Source organism: Chiloscyllium plagiosum, chromosome 15, assembly GCF_004010195.1.
Source record: "Chiloscyllium plagiosum isolate BGI_BamShark_2017 chromosome 15, ASM401019v2, whole genome shotgun sequence".
NCBI classification, from domain to species: domain Eukaryota; kingdom Metazoa; phylum Chordata; class Chondrichthyes; order Orectolobiformes; family Hemiscylliidae; genus Chiloscyllium; species Chiloscyllium plagiosum.
In genome coordinates, this window is record NC_057724.1 from 66,340,733 (window position 1) to 66,364,111 (window position 23,379).

Sequence of the window (23,379 nt, forward strand, 5' to 3'; positions counted from 1 at the left end):
CGGGTGTCTGTGCTGTGGCCAGGTGTCCTTACTGAGGCCGGGTGTCCGTGCTGAGGCCGGGTGTCTGTGCTGAGGCCGGGAGTCCGTGCTGAGGCCAGGAGTCCGTGCTGAGTGTGGGAGTCCGTGCTGAGAATGGGAGTCCCTACTGAGGCCGGGTGTCTGTGCTGAGGCCGGCAGTCCGAGGCCGGGTGTCTGTGCCGAGGGCAGGTGTCTGTGCTGAGGCTGGGAGTCCATACTGAGGCTGAGAGTCCGTATGGAAGCTGGGAATCTGCAATTACTTCACTTGATGCTCAAGGACAGGAGGTAAGAAGAAAGAAGGAAAGGAAAACACAAATAGAATAAAAGAAAAGAAACAGATGGAGTGAATGAGCTATGGCCGAGGAGCCCTCCACTGCCATGTTTACTTTATTATTGTTAAATATTAACAACCCTTATTACTATTATCTCAATTTCACACTGATGTTTCTTCCTATGAAAATGAATTGTTAGTTTTGGATTTTGTTTTTAACACACATATATAAACTACCAATTTTCGACTTACTATACTTTCATCAAATTAAAATGTGTCTGATGCTCAATGGATAAATGCATTGTGGCATGGAGATAAAGAGAGCAGAAAGGTTTAGGTATTTCTGCTGTTGAATAAGCAAATTTCAGTTTCGAAAATATAGATGTCTTACTCTTTATTGGCTAGATCAATGAACTTGATCTTTTGATTCTGGGTGGTATTCATTGCCTTCTGGTGGTAAAGATTCAAGCATGGTTACTACAAAAGACAGGATTACGCTTGCACTGTGCTCCCCATACCCACAGTTTAATGACTGATGCACTCTTCAATGTCCAGATTTAAGGAGGAAGTAGCACAGTTCTGCTGGTACATTTGGTGCTAAATCCCCCTTTTTGTAGAACCTTTCATGAAGAGCAAATGTAAAATCCACCACTATTGATTCGCTAACAAGGTTGTTTGTAGTGCAGTAGTATGTCTTTATCTCAGGACTTGTTGGCCCCAGAAAGTGCCTTTGTTCATAATTTTTCCAATACACTTGACAGTGATAAAAGCGAGAGAATTTCCCAGTCAGCCATCCTACAGAAAGCAGAGGCAAACTACTACAATATGTTGTCCATACGTATAGACCAATTCAATATAAGTCCATGGCCCAGCAAGGCTTGGAGAAACAACAACAGACAATAGCCAACATATTTTATGTTTTCATAATGCACAACCTCTGCGGTAAAGTGTTTGCAATTGGTACAGTTTCTTGGTGTCAGTTTTGCTTAATCATTTTTCATTTCTCTTTCATTCCAGGACACTTTCCATTTGCTCAAGCCAAATTGGTTGCACTTCTTTGTTCCATGTTAAAAACCATGGATATAGCAATGGCTATACAGTCTCAAAATCAAGAATGAAGATTTTTGGCTCTAAAACCATGAATCCATTACAAAGTATGGTTCATGTTTTTGTCAGGTGGACTTAAAAGATCCCATGGCATTAATTGAAGAGCAAAAGAAAATTGTTTCAGTATCTTAGTCAACTTTCCTTGCTTAGCCAATATCACTAAACAAAACTTGATCAGATGCATTTTGTGCTCAGTGATGTACTATATGTGCCTGTATAACAGCTATTACACTCAAAGAGCAATTCATTGGTCATAAAGCATTTTTAGTGTCTTCTTGATGTCATGAAAGTGCTGTGTAAGTGCATTATTAAAATTGGACCAAAATCTTTCCTCATAACACACTCCTCTGTGCTTAACTAATGCTTCTGCAGATATTGGATCTTGCATAAAGATCACTTGTCTATAATTTAATACACTTACAATTCACACCAAAATTACTGTATTGCATAGACAGACAATGGATGGAACCATAGTTGTTGGGGAAATCTTCTGTGCTGTTGGAGTCATGGATTCCTGAAATAGGAATTGAAACATCTGAGCCAGAGGGTTGTATCTGTTGTTTTGTTGCCTAAGTCCGAGTTTTTTTAAGGAATTTTCATCTCAACACCTAGCACTTTATTTGCACTCTCTTATCAAATTAGACACTCTGCCCCTATAGTGTCTCCTATGTCTGATTTCCACTTCACCTTACCACGCACTGCTACTGGAATAACTCTCCCGCAGTGGGTATCCACCAAAAGACCACCATCCCTTGCTCATGCATCATCTTTGAAAGGTCGTTGTGCACGTGGACAAATGTTGGCAATCTGGCATTTCCCTTCACCAGTAATATAATGGCAAAGCAGCCACAAAGCCCACAGCACACAAGGCTGACATTCCCTCATACATACAACCCTATTCTCTCAACCTAGTCTCTGTTTAACCACAACATCACACACTCTATCTGTCCCTGGCTACTTCCCGATCTTCCAAGTCACCACTACCCTGTTCCCAATGCCTGCATTTTGTCATTGCCCAGTAGTGGAACAAAACATACAGGCAAACATTCAGACAAATCAAAAGACAAATATGAGCTTTTATTTACAGAAAGGACAAGCTAATAAAATTTCTCCACCACAATGCAAACCAGATCTGGGTATCACGACCAAAAACTATTACAGCGAGTGACTGTAGATATTTTTAATCAATCCTTTAGAGATGCTGGAACACAGATTTAGACCATGTGGGACTTGAACCCAGTGCTTTAGCTCGGCGGGAGGGACACTACCATTGTGCCACAAGACTCCTAAAAAGCTTATGCACTCTGGACTGAAATATACTGGCTTCAGTAGTCAATGATTGTACGTTGCAGAGGAGGTGGTGACCTTAACTGTATTATCACTAGACTATTAATTCAGAAACTCAGCTAATGCTGTTGGGATCGGGGTTCAAATTCCATCATGGCAGATTGCGGAATTTGAACGCAATGAAGAATTTGGAATTAAAGATCAAATAATGACTGTAAAGGTCTAATGTCCTTCAGAGAAGGAAACCTGCCATCATTGTCTGGCCTACATATGACTCCAGACCTACAGCAATGTGGTTGACTCTTAACTGCCCTCTGGGCAATTAGGGATGAGCAATAAATGCTGCCTAGTCAGAGATGTCTATATCATGTGATTGAATATCAAAAAAGTTCACTTCTATTGATATCATAGAAACACAGAATTGTTACAGCGTAGGAGGAGGGCATTCAGTCCATTATCACCTACACTGGCTGTTCCACTGGCAACTTAGCATGGTCAATCCATTTAATCTGTACATTTTTGGACTGTGAGAGCAAACCGAAGCACCCAGCAGAAACCCACATAGACACTGGGAGAATGTGCAAACTCCACACAGAAAGTCACCCAAGGCTGGAATCAAACCCGGGTCCCTGGTGCTGTGAGGCAGTAGTGCTAACCACTGAGCAACCGTGCCACCCTCGTGCTACACTTGTTGCAGCTGACTTATGTCCTGGAAATTGTTAGAATCCTCCATCCCAATATCCTTGTCCTTGGAAGACCAGTTCCCTTCCTACAGCCTTCTCGCAGAGCGCTTCAGAGAACATCCCCGGGACACCCGCACCAATTAACCCCACTGCCCCGTGGCCAAACATTTCAACTCCCCCTCCCACTCTGCCGAGGACATGCAGGTCCTGGGCCTCCTCCATTGCCACTCCCTCACCACCCGATGCCTGGAGGAAGAACGCCTCATCTTCCGCCTTGGGACCCTTCAACTCCACGGCATCAATGTGGATTCACCAGTTTCCTCATTTCTCCTCCCCCCACCTTACCCCAGTTCCAACCTTCAAGCTCAGCACCATCTTCATGACGTGTCCCACCTGTCAATCTTCCTTCCCACCTATCCGCTCCACCCTCCTCTCCAACCTATCACTTTTACCCCCAATTCCATCCACCTATTGCACTCTCAGCTACCTTCTCACCACCGAGGCTCCCAGCCTCATTCCTGATGAAGGGTTTTTGCCCAAAACGTCAATTTTCCTCGGATGCTGCCTGACCTACTGTGCTTTTCCAGCACCATTCTAATTTTGACTCTAATCTCCAGCATCTGCAGCACTCACTTCCGCCCTTCCTACAGCTCCACAGTATTCAGAATATGATCTTGTTGCCTGCTTCAGTTGTTCAAAGCACATCGGCACAGGATGATGCAGCCCAATCTGTCCAGACTATACTCTCAGATTATCCAAGTAGCAGAATGGCATCCTCAAAAGCCCGACACTCTGCATGATCACATCCCTGGCAACATTAACTGTGTCAGGGGTTCCACGTCAGTCAGGGGGTTTACAATGGTGCCATCATTTATGGCAACTCCTGTCTCCCAGTAAACAGCCTTAAGACAGCTGGATCCCAAAGTGTACCAGGTTGCACAAATACTCCAGAATGTACAAAGTATGGTAGCTGCCAGGGTAGGTCAAACACCTCCAGTGACTGGTGACAGAGATCATAGAGCACTTGAACATTAATAGAATCTGCAGCATTGTGGCAAGGCTCTCTCAGTGCCATATGTTTACAGACCATAGCACCCTGCATTTGGGGGAATCCAACTTTGTTCCCAAATCCAATGCCCAAGCTGTAGCACTGACCTTGGTTTGGGGGAGCGACATCAACCTGTGCAACCTTGCACAGATGGCACTAGATCACCATCCAACGTCATTTGTGGATGCCTGACTGAGAGACCCCACATAGACTTGCTCCCTCAGAAGGAGAGAGTCTCCTAGGAGTTGATGACCTTAACAGTTACAGGGAGAAGATGGCCTCCCACTCCTGCAGCCCTCAGGCCCCGTTGCAGCACCCACAACAGTTCCATCCCCACACACCCTGGGACAAATGGAGCCTGCCTCAGCAGTGCACTTTGCTCAACCTCAGGAAATGGAGTTGGTGCCAGAAAGTAATGGACCTCCTTTTGCAGCCCAAACATCCTGAGGGGTCCTGTGGCTGTGACGTCTCCCTGAGCTGGCCTGCTGTTGCTGCTCCTGGGCTAGCCACTGCCATCGGTCTCCAGAATCTGTCCTTGCTCTCTCAGGTGGGCATCAGCAGGGACCAACATCCCACCAGCATAGGGCCCATCACTCTCAGTGGCAAGGTCCCAAATGGGGCACAGCTGTACATAGGTGAACATCCCCACTTCTGACCTTATGATGGAAGGAATGTCATTGATGAAACAGAAGAAGATGGCTGGGCTTAGGACACTACCTTGAGGAACTCTTGCAGGGATGTTCTGCCGCCCAAGATGACTGACCACCAACAACCACAAACATCTTCTTGTGTGCCAGTTAGGACTCCAATCAGTGGACAGTTTCTCCCCTGATTCCCATTGATTCCAGTTTTGCAAAGGTTCCTTGATGCAACACTCAGCCAAAAGCAGTCTTGATGTCAAAGACTGTCACTCTCACAGAGCTCTGGAATTCAGCTCTTTTGTTCATGTTTGAACCAAGGCTGTAATGAGATCAGGAGTTGAGTGGCCCTGGTGGAACCCAAACTGAATGTCACTGAGCAGGTTATTGCAGAGATGGTGCTGCTTGATAGCCATTGTTGATGACACTTCCATTGTTTTACTGACGATCGAAAGCAGACTGATGGGATGGTAATTGGCCAAGTTAGATTTGTCCTGCAATTTTCTACATTGTTGGGTAGATACCGGTATTGTAGCTTTACTGGAACAGCTTGGCTAGGGGAGTGGCAAGTTCTGGAGCACAACAGAATGTTGTCAGGGCTTATCCACTGCCTCCAACCATATCTTGATATGTGGAGTGAATCACATTGGCTGAAGACTGCATCTGTGATGCTGGGGACCACTGGAGAAGTCTAGTCCCTGTGAAATTTTGTTCTTCTAACTGTCAGCACCATTACAAAACATTGCATTACACGCAGCAGGCCTGCATCCCTCCCATTCACCCTCTTGACATCTTCAAGGGAGTTAACATATTTTTGTCATCAAAGGCTCCATTGCTGATGATGCCTTTTAAACAGTCTATAGAATGAGGTTGCCAAATCTGTCTGGTGATATTCTTGGCGATGTCATCACATGACCTGCCGCCTTCAATTACTCCTCCCCCAGAGTCCTGCCGTTGGTTGCCAAACATGTGAATTATCATGATGGCACACCTTCCCACGGCTTTTCAATGTTAGAAAATCTAATAACCCTAAATGGGGCAGATGCTGGGAGTCTGAAAAAAAACCCCAGAAAATTATGGAAATATTTTATACTTTTAAACTATCAATCCATGGTTGGTGGATTCTTCCATATTCTCAAAATCCAGAAGTTGCTGTAAGATCTTTCTCAATGGCAAAGAAATAAACAAGAGTATTAACCCTATGGTGGCTGTTGCATCCGGTGCTGCCGTGCAGGCTGCCAACTTCCTAGCGACAAGTCTGAGGCTGTGCGAGATCCGCAGCTTTGAATGTCAATCTTCTGTGACTTGGTACTGAGACTGCTGCTGGTGTAATGGTGAGATTAATCAAGTTCAATACCACCATTCCAACAAAACAAAAGCAGACCTTCACTATCTACTGTGATAGTCAGCCTGGTGTGCTAATTCAAGTGTCTGAGATTGAAAAAGCTATGACTTAGGATAACAATTTGCCAGGCAATTTTGAGCTGACTTCACAGAGAGTGCCTCAAAGTGAGGCGACATTTAATATTGATGCCAATGGTATCTTGAATGTCTCTGAGTATGTGGGTAAGAGCACTGGAAAGGAAAATAAGATCACCATCCCAAATAATAAAAGATCGCTTGAGCAAGGAAGATATTCAAAGTATGGTTCAGGAAGGTGGGAAGCACAAAACTGAATAGGACCAGCAATGTGAAAAAGTTGCTGAAAAGAATGCTTTGCAATCTTATGACTTTAACATGAAGGCCACAATTGAGGATGAGAAGCAAATGGCAAAGTTGGAGATGATGATAAGCAGAACATTTTGGAGAAATGTAATGAAGTTGAGTTGGCTAGACAAGAACCTGACTGCTGAAAAGGATGAACATGAGCACCAAAAAAAGAAGCCAGAAAAAGATTTGCAATCCATTATCACAAAGCTGTACATGGACCACCAGGGGATTTGGCTGGTGCTCCTTCTAGTGCAGGCACATTATTCAGTCTGACAATTGAGGACATTGATTACATACGCAATATTGGTCACTAATGTTTGGCTAATGAGTGCACTTAAACAATCTTAGAGTCATAGAGGTGTAAGCACAGAAACAGACCCTTCGGTCCAACTCATCCATGCTGACCAGATATCCCAACCCAATCTAGTCCCACCTGCCAGCACCCGGCCCATATCCCTCCAAACCCTTCCTATTCACATACCCATCCAGATGCCTTTTAAATGTTGCAATTGTACTAGCCTCCACCACTTCCTCTGGCAGCTCATTCCATACATGTACCACCATCTGTGAGAAAAAGTTGCCCCTTAGGTCTTTTTTATATCTTTCCCCTCTCATCCTAAATCCATGCCCTCTAGTTCTGGACTCCCCCACCACAGGGAAAAGACTTTGTCTATTTATCCTATCCATGACCCCCATGATTTTATAAACCTCTATAAGGTCACCTCTCAGCCTCTGACGCTCCAGGGAAAACAGCCCTAGCCTATTCAACTTCTCCCTATAGCTCAAATCCTCCAACCCTGGCAACATCCCTATAAATCTTTTCTGAACCTTTTCAAGTTTCACAACATCTTTCCAATAGGAAGGAAACCAGAATTGCATGCAATATTCCAATGGAACAGACTTCTGTCAAGTGCTAAAGTTTGGATTCATGTGAACGTCACTCTAAATACTTGTCAGTTTTAATATGACCAGAGTGAAAAGAAACTTCCAAATCCTAATTAAAATAAAGAATAAAACAGCATCTGTGGAAAGAGAAACAAAGTTAATGCTTTAAGTTCAGTGACCCTTCTTCAGAATGCAAGTTCATCTTTGATAGCGTCTTTGCAAATAATCTTCAACAGTACCTTCTGTACCCGTGGACTCTTGCACCTTTAAAGAAAAGTTCAGCAGATGCTATTGAACACCATCTCAATATGTAAGTTCCCTCTGAGATCGTCACCTTCATGACTTGGAGATATTTTCAATCAAACTGTTCTGACACACCTCTGCAGCAAGTGATTAGGCTTTCTTGACCAGAGGTAGGGATGTTACCAATGCACCACAGGAGACCTTCCACGTTAATACTGTTTCTCTTGCCACAAATGCGGCCATATCTGCTGAGTTTCCTTCAGCACTTTCCATTTTTTTTTGTTATGACACACCTCTGGTGCAGGTGGAACTTGAACCTAGATTTCCTGGCTCAGAGGTAGAGACACTACTGCTGCACCTTAAGAAACCTACTATCGAGACTTGGAACCGCATTGCCATTCCTTCACTGTTGTTGGATCAAAAACCTGGCACTGCCTCCCTAATGAGGTATGACTATGGGCGGCATGGTGGTTCAGTGGTTAGCACTGCTGCCTCACAGCGCTACTCTGTGGAGATTGCACATTCTCCTCGTGTCTGTGTGGGTTTCCTCCGGGTACTTTGGTTCCCTCCCACATTCCAAAGATGTGCAAGTCAGGTGAATTGGCTATGCTAAATTGTCCATAGTTGTTAGGTGCATTAGTCAGAAGGGGTGTGTTACTCTTCGGTGTGGACTTGTTGGGCTTGAAGGGCCTGTTTCCACACTGTAGGGAATCTAATCTAATCTAATCAACCTCAAGATCTACCATGGCAGGGCAGCTCATCAGGCACTACCCCCGGAGCAATTAGAAATGGGCAATGAATGTCATTGGTACCCGCATCCAAAGAACATATAAAACAAATGACCAAGTATATAAACTCGATACAGGGGCTTTGAGTGGGAAATATGTATTTTGTCCCACTGGGGTCAGAGTCCCGGTGTTGTCTCGCCCTCTTCTTGGATGGAAAGGCGGAAGGGTTGGGTGCTGGTACATACATTAATTTTGACCTCTTGCTGCTGCCGTCCTGGGTTCTGAGTCTGCGCAGTTGGGTGGGGGGAGGGAAGGGGACAGTAAACACACACAGACCCAGGAGGAGGAGGCTGTCATGTCGTACGTGTTTATTAACGATTCCTGCCAGACCGGGGTGCCGCTGCTGCAGGCCTGCATCGACGGGGACCTGGCGTACGCCAAGCGGCTGCTGGAGAGCGGCTTCGACTCGAACATCCGCGACGGCCGAGGCCGCACCGGCCTTCATGTGGCCGCCGCCCGCGGCAACGTCGACATCTGCCGCCTGCTGCACAAGTTCGGGGCGGACCTGCTGGCCACCGACAACCAGGGCAACACCGCCCTGCACCTCTGCGGGCATGTGGACTCCATCCAGTTCCTGGTGTCCAACGGCCTCAAAATTGACATCTGGTGGGTCCGCAGCGAGGGCTGCCTGAGGGCTCCTGGGGTTAGACTGGATCTGAGTGGGTTAGAGCGGTCTCTGAGATGGTCTGGGGGGAGAGCTGGAGTGGTCTCTGAGATGGGCGGGGCTGGAGTGGTCTCTGAGACGGTCTGGGGGCGGGGCTGGAGTGGTCTCTGAGACGGTCTGGGGGCGGGGCTGGAGTGGTCTCTGAGACGGTCTGGGGGCGGGGCTGGAGTGGTCTCTGAGACGGTCTGGGGGCGGGGCTGGAGTGGTCTCTGAGACGGTCTGGGGGCGGGGCTGGAGTGGTCTCTGAGACGGTCTGGGGGCGGGGCTGGAGTGGTCTCTGAGACGGTCTGGGGGCGGGGCTGGAGTGGTCTCTGAGACGGTCTGGGGGCGGGGCTGGAGTGGTCTCTGAGACGGTCTGGGGGCGGGGCTGGAGTGGTCTCTGAGACGGTCTGGGGGCGGGGCTGGAGTGGTCTCTGAGACGGTCTGGGGGCGGGGCTGGAGTGGTCTCTGAGACGGTCTGGGGGCGGGGCTGGAGTGGTCTCTGAGACGGTCTGGGGGCGGGGCTGGAGTGGTCTCTGAGACGGTCTGGGGGCGGGGCTGGAGTGGTCTCTGAGACGGTCTGGGGGCGGGGCTGGAGTGGTCTCTGAGACGGTCTGGGGGCGGGGCTGGAGTGGTCTCTGAGACGGTCTGGGGGCGGGGCTGGAGTGGTCTCTGAGACGGTCTGGGGGCGGGGCTGGAGTGGTCTCTGAGACGGTCTGGGGGCGGGGCTGGAGTGGTCTCTGAGACGGTCTGGGGGCGGGGCTGGAGTGGTCTCTGAGACGGTCTGGGGGCGGGGCTGGAGTGGTCTCTGAGACGGTCTGGGGGCGGGGCTGGAGTGGTCTCTGAGACGGTCTGGGGGCGGGGCTGGAGTGGTCTCTGAGACGGTCTGGGGGCGGGGCTGGAGTGGTCTCTGAGACGGTCTGGGGGCGGGGCTGGAGTGGTCTCTGAGACGGTCTGGGGGCGGGGCTGGAATGGTCTCTGAGATGGTCTGGGGGCGGGGCTGGAGTGGTCTCTGAGACGGACTGGGGTCTGGGTGGAGAGCTGGAGTGGTCTCGGAGACAGACTGCAACCTGATAAGGACTGGAGCGAGGGCTGGACTAGGCTCTGGAGTTAGACTGGTTCAAAGTGGGCTGGAGTGGTTTTGGAGTTGGTCTGGGTCCTGAAGCTGGGGTGGGTCTAGACTGGAGCAAGAGCCAGACTAGTTGTGGAGCTAAATAAAAACCAAAAGAACTGCAGGTGATGTGAATCAGGAACAAAAACAAAAGTTGCTGGAAAAGCTCAGCAGGTCTGGCAGCATCTCTGCAGAAATCAAAGTTAATGTTTCGGCTCCGGTGACCTTTGTTTTTGTAGGTATGGAGTTACACCAGGGCTGGAGCAGGACTAGTCTGGGACGAGAGTTGACCTTAACTGGTCTGGAGATGTAACAGGTCTGGATTGGGACTGGCTTTATCTGGCACTGGGTCTGTGAAAGGTTGGCGCTGGACTGCTTTGAGCAGCCCTGCTCAGATGAGGCCAGACCAGTCTACCGTGGCTCAGACGAGAGGAGATTGGTCTGGTTTGGGTCTGAGGAGAAAGTGAGGTCTGCAGGTGCTGGAGATTAGAGTTGAGAGTGTGTCGCTGGAAAAGCACAACAGGTCAGGTAGCATCCGAGGAGCAGTAGAATCAATGTTTTGGGCTGGAGTCCATCAGGAATGAGGCTGGGAGCCTCTGGAGTGGAGAGATAAATGGGAGGGGGGGGTGGGGCTGTGGAGAAGGTAGCTGAGAGTGCAATAGGTGGATGGAGGTTCGGGGGGAAAGGTGATAGGTTGGAGATGAGAGTGGAGCGCATAGATGGGACATCTCATGAGGACGGGGATGAGCTGGAAGGTTGGAACTGGGGTAAGGTGGGGGAGGGGAAATGAGGAACTCGGATTGAACTGAGCGAGGCTGCATTTGGTGATCGCAGTGGAGGGGGTGCATAGGAGATTTACCGGGATGTTGCCTGGGATGGAGCTCTCCGCTTTGTGGAGAGACTGGATAAGCTCAGGTTGCTTACTCTGGAGAAGTGAAGGTTGAGGAGGAACCTGATAGAAGAGCATTAGATTGAGGGTTTTTCTGTCCAACTTCAAATCATCATGGTATTTTTTTCATCTATTCCCCACCACCAGTAAAGGCTATGAGGGCATGTACAGGGTGATTAGAAAACAGGTGTTTCCTTTAGTTGGAGCATCAGTAACAGGGGGGCATAATTTTAAAGTGAGAGACAGGAGGTTTCCTGGGGATTGGAAAAAAATTCTTTTTCTCCCAGAAGATGGTGACAATTGGGAATGCACTGTCAAGGAGAGTAGTTGAGGTGGGGAATCCTCATTTTTGAAGTTCTTGGATGAGTACTCAGAAGTGTCATAACATTCAAGGCCATGGGCATTGTGCAAGAAAGTGGGACTAGTGTAAATGGTGTTATGTTTTTGGCAGTACAGACGTTGGACTGAATGGCATCTTTTGCACTATATGATTCTATGGACTTAGACTGGGTCTCAGCTGAATTGGATTTAGGCAGGGCTGAGTCTGCCAGTTAGACTGGACATGGATTGCAGTGGTTTTGGAGTAGGACTGGAGTGTCGCAGCATCTGTGGAGAGAAAACAGAATTAACATTTTGAGTCCAGCGATCTTACAGAACTGAAGAGGGATTACAGGACTCATTAACTCTGTTTTCTTTCCCCAGATGCTGCCAGACCTTAGATTCTCCAGCCATTTGTTTTTTTCAAGTTAAATGGAACGTGAAGACAAACAAAAAAAAGTGCTAGACATACTCCAGTCAGGCAGCAACTATAGAGGGAGACTGCATGAATGTTTCCAATTGAATTGACCTGTCATCAGAATTCTGGCCAGCATTGGCTGATTTCTGATGAAAGTTCATTTGACCTAAAATATTAACTCTATTTCTCTCTCCAGAGACCCTTCCTAGCTTAATATTTCTAGCTCTTTTTGCTTTTATTTCAGATTTTAAGTATTGCAGTGTTTTGCTTCTGTTGCAGGCAGACAAAAGCTCGATTCAGTGCATTATCCAAAAGGCAACTAATGCTAACAGTGCAGTGTTCACACTGTACTGCAACAAAGGTATCAGCCTTGATTGCTGTACTCTCGTCCTGAAGTAGGTCTCAAAACTAGACATTGAGTTTCAGAGGCCAGTCTGCTACAAATTCAACTACAGCTGACTTCTCAGTTGAATTGGATCATGGCTCATTTTTTCTATTATCACCTGTCTTGATTCTACCTTCATCAAGATCCTTGCTTTAAAAAATTGATCAATCTCCAGTTTTCGGTTTTGAGGTGACAGTCACCTTCCAATCAGCTCGTTTGAAGGAAAGATGTTTCCAGGTTTGCACTGCACTTTGTGAAGAAGTGCTTCCTGACACTATCCCTGCATAGTCTAGCTCTAGTTTTGAGGTCATGTCCCCTTTGTACTGCCTTACCAGAGATAATTGTTTCTTTTAATCTACCCTATAAATTTCTTATAGCACCCCTAAATCTTGTAAACTCAATGAAACTTTGACCTCATCTATGCAGCCTATTTTTTTTTTTACTCTTTTGGTACCAGTGTCATTCTGATCTCTGTGCTGCGTAGCCTCTGAAGTCAATTGAATCTTTGTGAGGCATGATGTCCAAAAATGAACTTGCTGGTCCGAGCACAGGCTAACTAAAGTTTTATGTGCAACTAAACCATAACTTTTACTGTTTTGTATTCCGGCTCTCTTGAGATACAAGCCTGCAGTCCAAAGGTGTCTCCCTAAAAGTATCTGAAATATTTATTGAGCTCTAAACATTTTACTAGATACTAATAAGGCCATAAGTAATATAAATGAGCAATAGTAGCTCATTCAGCCCATCAAGCCTTCGTGTCCATTCAATGATATCAATATATTTCATCTGGTGAGCTTTTGTTCACTTATTATCCTAGTTGAATCCTTGAGCAGACTGTGTCATCCTCAACTCCATTTTCTTATCTTTTCACCCATAACCCTTGATTCCCTGACTGATTAAAAATCCTTAGCTGACAAAATGGCCCAGCCTCTACATCTCTCTTCAATGAAGAATTCCGCAGAGTCATTGTGCTCTGGGAGAAGAAATTCCTCTTCATCTCAGTCTTATATTGGTGGCCCCTGACTCTGAAATTATTCCCTCTGGTCCGAGACATACATTCAAGGTAAGAGTGGAGGAAAAGAAACCTGTCTGCATCTACCCTGCCAAGTCCCTTAAGAATCTTGTAGTTTCAATCCGGTCACCTCTCATTCTTTTATATTCCAATGAGTTCAGGCTGTACAAACCCAACTTTCCCCATTACCTGCTGATCTTCTGTTCTTGCTTTTTGTGATTTATGCACAAGGATTCCCAGATGCTGGAGGTTTCTGCAATTTTTCTTCAAGTTAAATAATATTTAGCTCCTTTTCTTCCTGCCAAAGTGCATAACCTCACATTTTCTCACAATATATTTCATCTGGTGAGCTTTTGTTCACTTTTTAACCTAGTTGAATCCTTGAGCAGACTGTGTCATCCTTACCACTCGTCTTCCCACTTAGTTTTGTGTCATCCACAAATTTGGTGATCATACCTCCACTTTACTCATCCAAATTTTAATATCCTTTCAAAATAATTGTGGTCCCAGCACTAATCCCTGTGGTACTCTCTGTCTTCATCTATTTTACAAATTATTAATAGGCCATTGAACAGTCACAAGCCTTTTGCTCTCAATCTTGATCTCAAAAAGGTCCCTTTTTGCTTTTGGATAAGTTGGTAATCCTTTTTTTAGTGGATCCTTACTCTGCAGGAGCAGCTGTTGGTGTCTCAGTAGGTCAGGCAGCATCTGAGGAGAGATTTAAAGACATGTCATATCAGACTCGAAATATTAGCTCTCTTTCTTTCCACACTTGCTGCCAAATCTGCTGAATTTCTACAGCATTTTCGGTTCTTAGATTTCCAGCATCTGTTTTATATTGCTGTTGGTATCTCTTACTCTTGTGAATTTTGCAGTATAATTTAGCCCTTCAAAAATAACTTTGCATGCCGCTATCATTTCATAACATGCCTAACAGCCAAAACACTGTACAATGCTTATTTATGAAGCATCTCTTTCAAAGTGATCTTTTGAGGCACACCCGAGCTGACATGTCAGGTTTATTATACTAACGTTTACAGCATGTTTTATTCACTGAGGCATATTTTAATATGCATGGTTGAATGATCTTTTAATTGCTGCAACTCAACAGTTTGTTTTGCTTGAAATTGACATTATGGCGGCTTGTGCCAATCGTCGGTCCATGATTTGTTTATGGCCTTTGTGATTCTGGGAAGAGTGAATTTTTTTTCCCCATCGTAACCGATGTTTACTGAGCATCAGTGACAAATGTGAGAGGATCAGGATGCCTGAGGTGACTTAATTCTGGTGCTGTGGGCAGGAGGAGACTAGTGGCAAAATTAGTTCACCCTGATTTTAAAAATTAAATTGTTTGCTGGTGGAAAATAGGCAATCCAAAACTATTTGTAAATTAACAAAGCAATTGTAACTCTGTACCATGGATGCGCACAGCATGCTGTGAATGATGTGCACCACTACTGCTGTGTATTGCTTTGTTTACACCATAAAAATAATATAGGATGAGCTGGTGTTACATGTTTACTCTCGAAAGGTTAGATGTTATTTGTATTTCCAATTTAGTACAACACAGCTTCCGAGACCAGGTTCAATGTTACACTCGTTAATTTGGCACTGCAAGAGTGAGTGCATCGGGAGCATCAGTTGGAGCTGTTTGTTTGACATTGGTAACATGTCGTATTTGCATGCTCTGATTTGACTGGCTTAAGAGCAGACAACATTGAACTCTGGCGCTGAGCTCTGTCAGACACCAGCTTTACTCTAGACATTTCGAACAGTAGCTAAAATGCTTTTGGCATGAAGATTGACAATGTAACACCTGAGAGAATGTTACACACTATTACGCTCGAGCATGTTTCTCAGCAGGTCTTTATCAGCCTCACTATAGTTGACTCAGCTCTGATTTTTATGGAACCCATTCAACAGAACTATGACGAAGGTTAATTCCAACCAAATTTCTGTCTGCAGTTTCCTGATGTTTAGGCCAAAGTCCCCAAGAAAAACAAATTGTGCAATTTACTTCCATGGTCACTACTTTGATATTGCCATGTATTAATTTCATTCTTTCTTATCCTGTTATAGTTATTACTGTATTTCTGCGCTGCCACATCAGCAGTTTTATGATTCCACCTTCTTGCTCTTCATCCTTTTGCTTCTTGTTGACAGCATCCTTATACCTGGGGCTGAACTTTATGCTGAGGCTAGAGATGTTTCTTCCCTCACTTCCTCCACCACCCCCACGAGGAAGGTCAGAGTTGCACAGATGCTCAACAAGGCTACCTGCAGCCATCATTTGCTCCCCCCCCCCCCCCCCCCCCCTGCCATCCAATCATCTTTCACCTTGCTCATCAAGAATATATACTCTGGTTTTGAAATTGTTCCAAGATTCTGATTTCACTGTCTTTTAAGGGAAGAGAGTTCCAAAGTCTCTTGACCCTCTATTGGAAAAGATTTCTTCTAATCTTGGTCTTAGATGTGTTGTTGGATCTGTAAAGGCTGTTGAATTTTTTGTTTGTCAGAGCGCCTGCTTATCCTAGCAATTTCAGTTTATAGATAAGCAAGACAAATGTGCAAAGACAAAAGAGCAGAATTGCTCAATAGTTCAGCTACGGTAGAGAGCGCAGCTGCCTTTAATGCTTTACATAACCTTTGAAAGAATGCAACAAGGATTACAGAACAGGCACCTCTATACTTTGTTTTAAAGAAAACTTCAAGCCGAAAGGGTTCTGTTTGAATCTATATCATGTCTGTCTGAGATGATTACAATATAACATTGTTTTGGGAATTCACTGGTTGTGAAAAATTGAATTGTCCTAGTTGGACAGAGTTATATAAGCTTCAAGAACAATAGCTTAACATTTCTTCTTCTGGACATTACAGTGCCTGTTAGGTTTAAGTATTTTTTCCCATCACAATAAGCCGGGGTACTGGTGACCCAGGCGGAATCTGTTGGTGTGGGAGAACAAGTTGATGTTTTGTGAAGTTAAGTAATTCTGTCAGAATTAAGAGCTAGCTGGGGTTTAGTTTTCTGTCTTAACTGAGCTTTCTCTTCTTGAAGTTGTGGAGCTGTTTTATCTTGCCAGTGACTTGTGTTTTAATTTCCCTAGCTTTTCAAAGAAAAACTTTTTCCCAAATTTTTGTATTTATCTTAGTTCTTTAAATCTTTGGGTATTCTTGCAGCTTTAGTGTGTTTTTATTCATACTTTTATCTGAGTTAAGTAATGAAAGTAACTTCCATTTGCAGAGTACCTTGGGCAACCTCAATGTCCAAAAGTGCTACCATTATCAAATAACTATATTTGAAGTGTACTGACAGTTATAATGTAGAAAATATGTCAATTAATTTGCACATAAATTCTACAAAGAGCAATGTGACTGATGATTTTTTTTATATACAATATTGATGGTAAATATTGGCCAAGGTAACAGCTCACCTACTGTTCTTTGATACAATGTCATGCGATTGTTTAAATCTCTGAGCAAGCAGTCAGGGACTTGGTTTAGTATTTCATCTGAAAGATGGCACTTTCGGTAGTAAACCACTCGCTTGGCCCTGCACTAATTATTAACCTAGGTTTCTGTGCTTAAGTCCACAAAAGTATAAAGTATAGGAACAGAATTAGGCCATTCGGCCCATTTGAGTCTGCTCTGCCATTTGATCATGCCTGCTATGCTTCTCCACCTCATTCTCCTGCCTTCTCCCCGTAACTCTTAATCCTCTTACTAATCAAGAATCTATCTATCTGTCTTAAGTACATTCAATGACCTGGCCTTCACAACCTTCTGAGGCAATGTGTTCCACAGATTCTCCACCCTCTGGCTGAAGAAATTCCCCTTCAACTCTGTTCTAAAGGGTTGTCCCTTCATTCTGAGGCTGTGCCCTTGGGTCCTTGTCTCAAGTTTGATGTAATCGAGCAACCACCTTCCTCAGGACAGATTGCTAACTGCTTAGTCATGGCTTGTGGAGGTGATCAGTTGCGTTGTTTTGCATACATTCCCTCCTTTATTAGTGAATTTGTTTATATATCTTCTCCACTCATTCTTTTTCTGCTTGAGGGACTGAATTGCCCACCCTTGTTCAAAGTGGAGAGTGTGGTGCTGGAAAAGCACAGCAGGTCAGACTGCATCAGAGAAGCAGGAAAATCGATGTTTCGGGCAAAAGCTGTTCATCAGGCTTTTGCCCGAAACGTCGATTTTCCTGCTCCTCGGATGCTGCCTGTCCTGCTGTGCTTTTCCAGCACCACCCTCTCCGTCCTAATCTGCAGTCCTCACTTCCACCCTTGTTCAAAGCCTATTTTACAGAAAAGTTATGAGTTGAAACATCAACTGTTTCCACCACAGATGTTGACTGACATGGAGGCAATTGATGCAGATTAACCATCCTTGTCAATTATCTAATCTGAAACTGTGGTTGAACGTTTCCTTAGCCTGAAAAAATTATAATCTAGATATGTTTGCAACCTCCATTAGCACAGTTACATCAGGGTCCTACAAATATTAATTTCACAGTTTAGTTCTAAGTGAAAATGTGTGAATTGTCCCAGTCTCCCATCCTAGAGACTGCAGTTCTAACTCTTGAAATGCAACATCTTTTGACAGTTGTATGGTCAAACATTGCCTGTATTTGAGGATACAAAATGGCAACCATCCATCCAGCTGCTCAGGTCATCGTTTTATTTTTCTTATAGATGGTTGTAGCAAGGCAAATCTCCCTTACTGCAACTGCCTTTGATCTTTTTTTTAATCAAAGGCAGTTGCAATAAAGGAGCTTTGCCTTGCTGCAGCCATCGGTAAGCTGTTTTGGATTGATTGTAAAGCACTTCACTGGTGAGGGCATGTAACAAATTGTGGCTGACAGTTGATGTTTCAGAAACTGTGTCAAGAGTGTGTTGCTGGAAAAGCACAGCAGGTCAGGCAGCATCTGAGGAGCAGGAGAATCGACGTTTCGGGCATAAGCCCTTCATCAGGGATGCTGTAGGTTGTTTTGTGTGGGCTTGGAAAAGTGGCAGTTATGTTTTGATGTTTTTCAGTAACAAAATGTAGCACAGTGTATAAGAACTAAGTTTAAATGTATGTTTATATTTTCCGCTTGATCTTTAGGATTATGCCTGGATGGAATATTGTGCTGTCGTTCCGAAATTATGCATGGAAAGCCATTGGTAGCTGTGGCCAACTTTTACTCTTTTAAAAATGGTTACTAGAAGCAACATAACTCTTGAAATATTGGAAATCATTATTTTATGTTCTTTTTGTAATTCAAGCAACCATCATGGCGCCACCCCACTCATTTTGGCAAAACGTCGAGGAGTAAACAAAGATGCCATCAAGTTGCTGGAGTCCTTGGAGGAGCAAGAGGTGAAAGGATTCAACCGTGGAGCTCACTCGAAATTAGAGATTATGCAAACTGCAGAAAGTGAGAGGTAAACATTGAATCTGAAAAATCTGAGCTGGAAGAATAATTTTGTAAGGTGTGAGTTAAAATTCTTTTAACACACTGATTAGAATATACATCTTTACAAGATTAGCTTTTGATATAGAGACAATTGCATTGTTTAAGGCTACCTTGTTTCTGTTCTTTGCAAACCAACTCTGTGGTGTGGTAAGACTTTTTGTTAGGATTTGAAGCTCTTCCTGATCTTCTGCCAAATCTTAACTAAAACTGCTGTGTGCTTGGTCCTTCGAAATATGAATAATCCTTGCCAAGTCCCCTGAATCCTGGTTCCGCATGAAATTATGCACCTCCTTCACTCATTTGATAGCTCCACTGAGATCAGAAATCTTGTATGTTGCATGTGCAGAATTAGCAATTTTGCAAAACATATTTCTTGCTGCTTGGTTTCTATTTCGCCTGTTATAATTTTGAGATGTGATTTATACTGCCTCCAAAAGAATATGATAATTAGGTATTTTGGATTACAACTTGTAGAGTAAATGCCCCACTTGTTGGTTTAGCTAACTAAAGCAAGATCCCAGTTTTGGTCCTTGTCTGTATCTTACCTCAAATAGAACTCTGGTACGTCCTTGTGTTGGCTACAGCACAATGGGGTCGAGGTATGTAGAAGGTTAAGGAGTGATTTTCATTCTGCTTTTTATGGATTGATGAGATAGGGAGAGAACCTTTCTCTGCTGGTTGGAAAGTCCAGAACAAAGGGTCATTAACATTAAAGTTTGAGCTGGATCATTCAGGAGGGAAGTACTGGCGCACTACTTCATGTAAAGAGTAAAAATTCTGTCAAAGCTATAAATTCTAGCTCAGTGATTAACTTAAAATCTAAGATGAATAGACTTTCGCTAGTTAAGAATAATTGAATTTGGATACCTGTCAGCCATGATTTCAGTGAATAGTGTTCGAACAGGCTTGAAAGGCTGAATGTTCAGCTGCTGTTCCTATGTAGTGAGGGTGAGATTGGCTCAAGTCTCAATTCAGTGATCCTAAATGAAAATTAGGAAATGGAAATCTGATGTGAAGCAAGTGAAAACAGAGTTTGTCTGTGTTGTCTGTTACAGTTGAATAGCATAGTCAGTCCTCATTGTCTTGATTTAAAAAAAAAACAAAGAATTGTAGCTTGAAGAAGTAGTTTAATCATACCCCAATGAGACAGCATAGGAATTAGGAGTGGGAGTAGGCAACTCAGCCCTCCCAACCTGCTCTGCTGATTAATATGATCGTGGCTGATCTTATCCTGGTCTCAACTGCATTTTCCTACCTGCTCCCCATAAGCCTTTAACTTGCTCTACATTTTAAACATACCTATCTCTTTCTTGAATCTGTTGATTGATTCTGCCTCTACTGCACTGTAGGGCAGTGAGTCCCAGAGATTCACAACTCTCTGAGAGAAATGGTTTCTTCTTATCTTGGTTGTGAACCGATCTCTTCTCACTCTACACGTATAATCTCTTGTTTGAGACTGTCTCACAAGGGGGAACATCTGTTCAACGTCCACATTATCAATCCCTTTTAGCAGTTTACATATCTCAACCATATCCCCCATCGTTCTTCTGAACTCCAGCAAGTACAAGCCCAAGTTATTCAAACATTCCTTGTCTGTCAGCCCTTCCATTCCTGGAAGTAACTTGGTGAGTGAGCCACCTCTGGCTGTCCCCAGTGCCACCATTACTCTTCCTCGAATAAGGAGACCAAAACTGGACATGCTGTTCCAGATGCAGTCTCATCCAATGCCTTATATCATTGTAACACCACTTCTTTACTTTTATAATCCAATCCTTTTGCAATAAATGTCTGGATTCCATTTGCCTTGCTTACTATTTGCTGCACCTGCATGCTCACTTAATGTGGTCAATGTACAAAGACACGCAGATCCGTCTGCACTGGTGCACTTTGAATCTGCTTTCAATTTAACTAATAATTTGTCCTTTTATATTTCTGGCCAAAATGGACAACCTCTCACTTATCCACATTAAACTCCATCTGTCAGATTCTGGCCCATTCCTCTAGCCTACCAATATAAATCTGTAAACTCCTTATCTCCTCGTTCCTGCCTATTTTAGTATCATCCATGGGTCAACCCCATTAAGCATTGTCGGGAGAAAGGATATTAAAGGAGCAGTAGTAGAATTTCACTGTTACCGTGTGTGGTTTTTTTTAAAACTGGCATTGATGTTCATATTAATCTACGTGTTGTAAAGTAGGCTTTTGAAATCATTTTTATTTATATAATTGAAGAAATTATCTAAGATTGAAGTATAATTGTAGCAGAATCTAGGTATAAGGTGCTGTGGTACAGTGGTACTTTCTCATGGCAGGTATACAAAGTAAAAGCTGTGATGCTTAATCTTATCTGCTCGTTTCTACCTAATCAATTCATTTTGTTCACAAAAGAAGCATACAATTTTTTATATTTAAAAGTTCTGTGTCCCCTCCGAGGTCTAGTCAGATTTTCATGCCTGTATCTGCCAGTATGTGGCATCGCAGTATCTGACATGTAGGTTTTACGTCACCATACAATGGAATCCCTGATCTCTGTTTCACACAATCGGATTATAGTGAGTTAAGGATTGATGCTTCCCCACAGGAGGGGAAGTTGTTCCCTAACTACTCTCTTGCATCTTCTAGCAAGCAGGAGGCTCAGAACAGTACCATCAGAGGCTGGGAAACAGACCATCAGCCCCTCAGGTAAAGTTGGTGTGTGGCTTGCTGAGAAAACTAATTTGAACCTATCTACACAAAAAAAACAACTCTTGTCTTTTTCATTTGATTTTAAGAAGTTAAATAACATTTCTTGAATCCTGAATGTAACATTTTCTCTTTGGTAATCCAAATGAAGGTTTATAAATAATTTATTTTTGACCATACTCTTAAGTTGTTTTGATGAGCTAAATGCAAATTTTGTTTCTCTTTTTTTCTCCCAAGTGCGATGGAGAGCCACTCGCTCTTGAATCCAAACCTTCAGAATACGGATGGTGTCCTTTCTAGCTTCCGATCCACCTGGCAGGAGTTTGTGGATGATTTGGGCTTCTGGAGAGTTCTACTACTCATTATCATAATTGCACTGTTGTCTCTTGGCATTGCCTACTATGTCAGTGGTGTCCTGCCCTTTGTAGAAAACCAGCCAGAACTGGTGCATTAAAACCTCAACACTACCCAATGTTACTAAATACGAGTCTGATCCATATTGTCTGTATTAGAAGACGAGAACGCTGGCAGACTTTGGTAGTTGGCATTCCAGTTATGAGAGCTTGTTTGCTACCAAAACTCAACGCTCCTAATCTTGGCATCTGTTTTCATTTTTCAGGCTTAAATTTTGGTTTTCTCTTTTTGATTCCAGCCAGTAAAATGAATAGTTTTGAGAATATCACACTAATAAAGTCAGGATGTGGATTTAAGCCTAGTAGTGAAAAGTAATCTGAAGATAGAACTTCATACTGGGCTTAAGTTGTTAGATGCATATTTTTGCCATTAATTGAAATCCTTATTTGTGTTGTGTACAGGCAAAAATATCTGTTGAAATGTGTTTTGTTGTCTAGGCCACAGGTCCATTCTTTAAGAAACTATAGCAAATCACATTCCTGATGTGTAAAAGTTGAATAACTTAGAAATAAGGCTTCATGTTTTAAGATTAATATTGATCATAATGAAGGAATGAAATGAACATAGACATAAATAACTGAAATATTTTGAAAGGGGTTCAGAAAAATGTACAAGTCTTGATCCACATCTTGTTTTGTGACTTCAAATGTTTCTCAGTACCGTCCAGAAAAAAAAACATGTAGAACACACATTTATGCACTTTTACTTGTAATGAAATCAATTTTACATGTATTCATGGCAATTGTTATAAGTATAATGCAGTAAATACTAATTACATAAACTGCATGCTCTTGTATTATTTAAAGAAGTATGTAACCTTTGCATTGATCTTCCATAAGTATATATTAGAAGTAGTGAACTCCAAAGAAATGAGACTCCACAGACATTAATTATGTGTCAGAGTTTGTCAGCATTTAATGATTGGTACATTTTAAACGGTTGTGTCTGTGGCCAGTGTCTTTTGTTGCAGCTGTCTACTGCCACACTTGAAGCTGTTTGTGGCTAGTGGGCACCGAGGGACTGAAGTGCAAATTTTCCAAATGCAAAACAACATTTCATTTAATTCCCTGGCATTCTTTAAAGTTACTCCTAAGTACCCCCAGTGGGCTGTCGTCTTTTTATTTTTGTTTAGTTAAATTTTGTTTTTTTTTTAGCAAAAGAGTACAAGAGACTTGAAGTGACTTTTCACGGCATTCATTACTCAGGCAAGATGGCGTTTTGGCAAAGCTAACTTGAATAGCAACTATTAAATGTGTACCGTTGCATATCTGTATCTCGCCTGAAGTTGCTGTACAATTTCTTTATAAATGTCGAAGTGTGGCCAGTCTTTCTGTAATTAGAATCATAGAGATGTACAGCATGGAAACAGACATTTGGGTC

General features: G+C 43.6%; 1 protein-coding gene and 1 pseudogene across 2 annotated transcripts; both read left to right on the forward strand.

The window, feature by feature from the left end:
* The first annotated feature begins 6,162 nt into the window (after positions 1-6,162).
* LOC122557456 lies at positions 6,163-7,035 on the forward strand (annotated as a pseudogene).
* A 1,861-nt stretch (positions 7,036-8,896) lies between these two features.
* LOC122557412 (ankyrin repeat domain-containing protein 46) lies at positions 8,897-23,319 on the forward strand. Of its 2 annotated transcripts, XM_043705099.1 has the most exons (4): positions 8,897-9,284; positions 18,713-18,871; positions 21,526-21,585; positions 21,823-23,319. In XM_043705099.1, the coding sequence occupies exons 1-4, from the start codon at positions 8,974-8,976 to the stop codon at positions 22,037-22,039; spliced, it is 747 nt and encodes a 248-aa protein (XP_043561034.1). In that variant the 5' UTR covers positions 8,897-8,973; the 3' UTR covers positions 22,040-23,319. The 2 variants fall into 2 exon arrangements, with proteins under 2 accessions (XP_043561034.1, XP_043561035.1); XM_043705100.1 differs by lacking the exon at positions 21,526-21,585 and having other exon boundaries at positions 8,899-9,284.
* The last annotated feature ends 60 nt before the right edge of the window (positions 23,320-23,379 follow it).

Excerpts from the sequence above, each read along its gene's own strand:
- LOC122557412 (XM_043705099.1), top strand. The coding sequence starts at position 8,974 with ATGTCGTACGTGTTTATTAACGATTCCTGCCAGACCGGGGTGCCGCTG. Across the intron at positions 9,285-18,712 it reads GGCCTCAAAATTGACATCTG|CAACCATCATGGCGCCACCC; the intron begins GTGGGTCCGCAG and ends TTGTAATTCAAG. Across the intron at positions 21,586-21,822 it reads ACAGACCATCAGCCCCTCAG|TGCGATGGAGAGCCACTCGC; the intron begins GTAAAGTTGGTG and ends TTTTCTCCCAAG.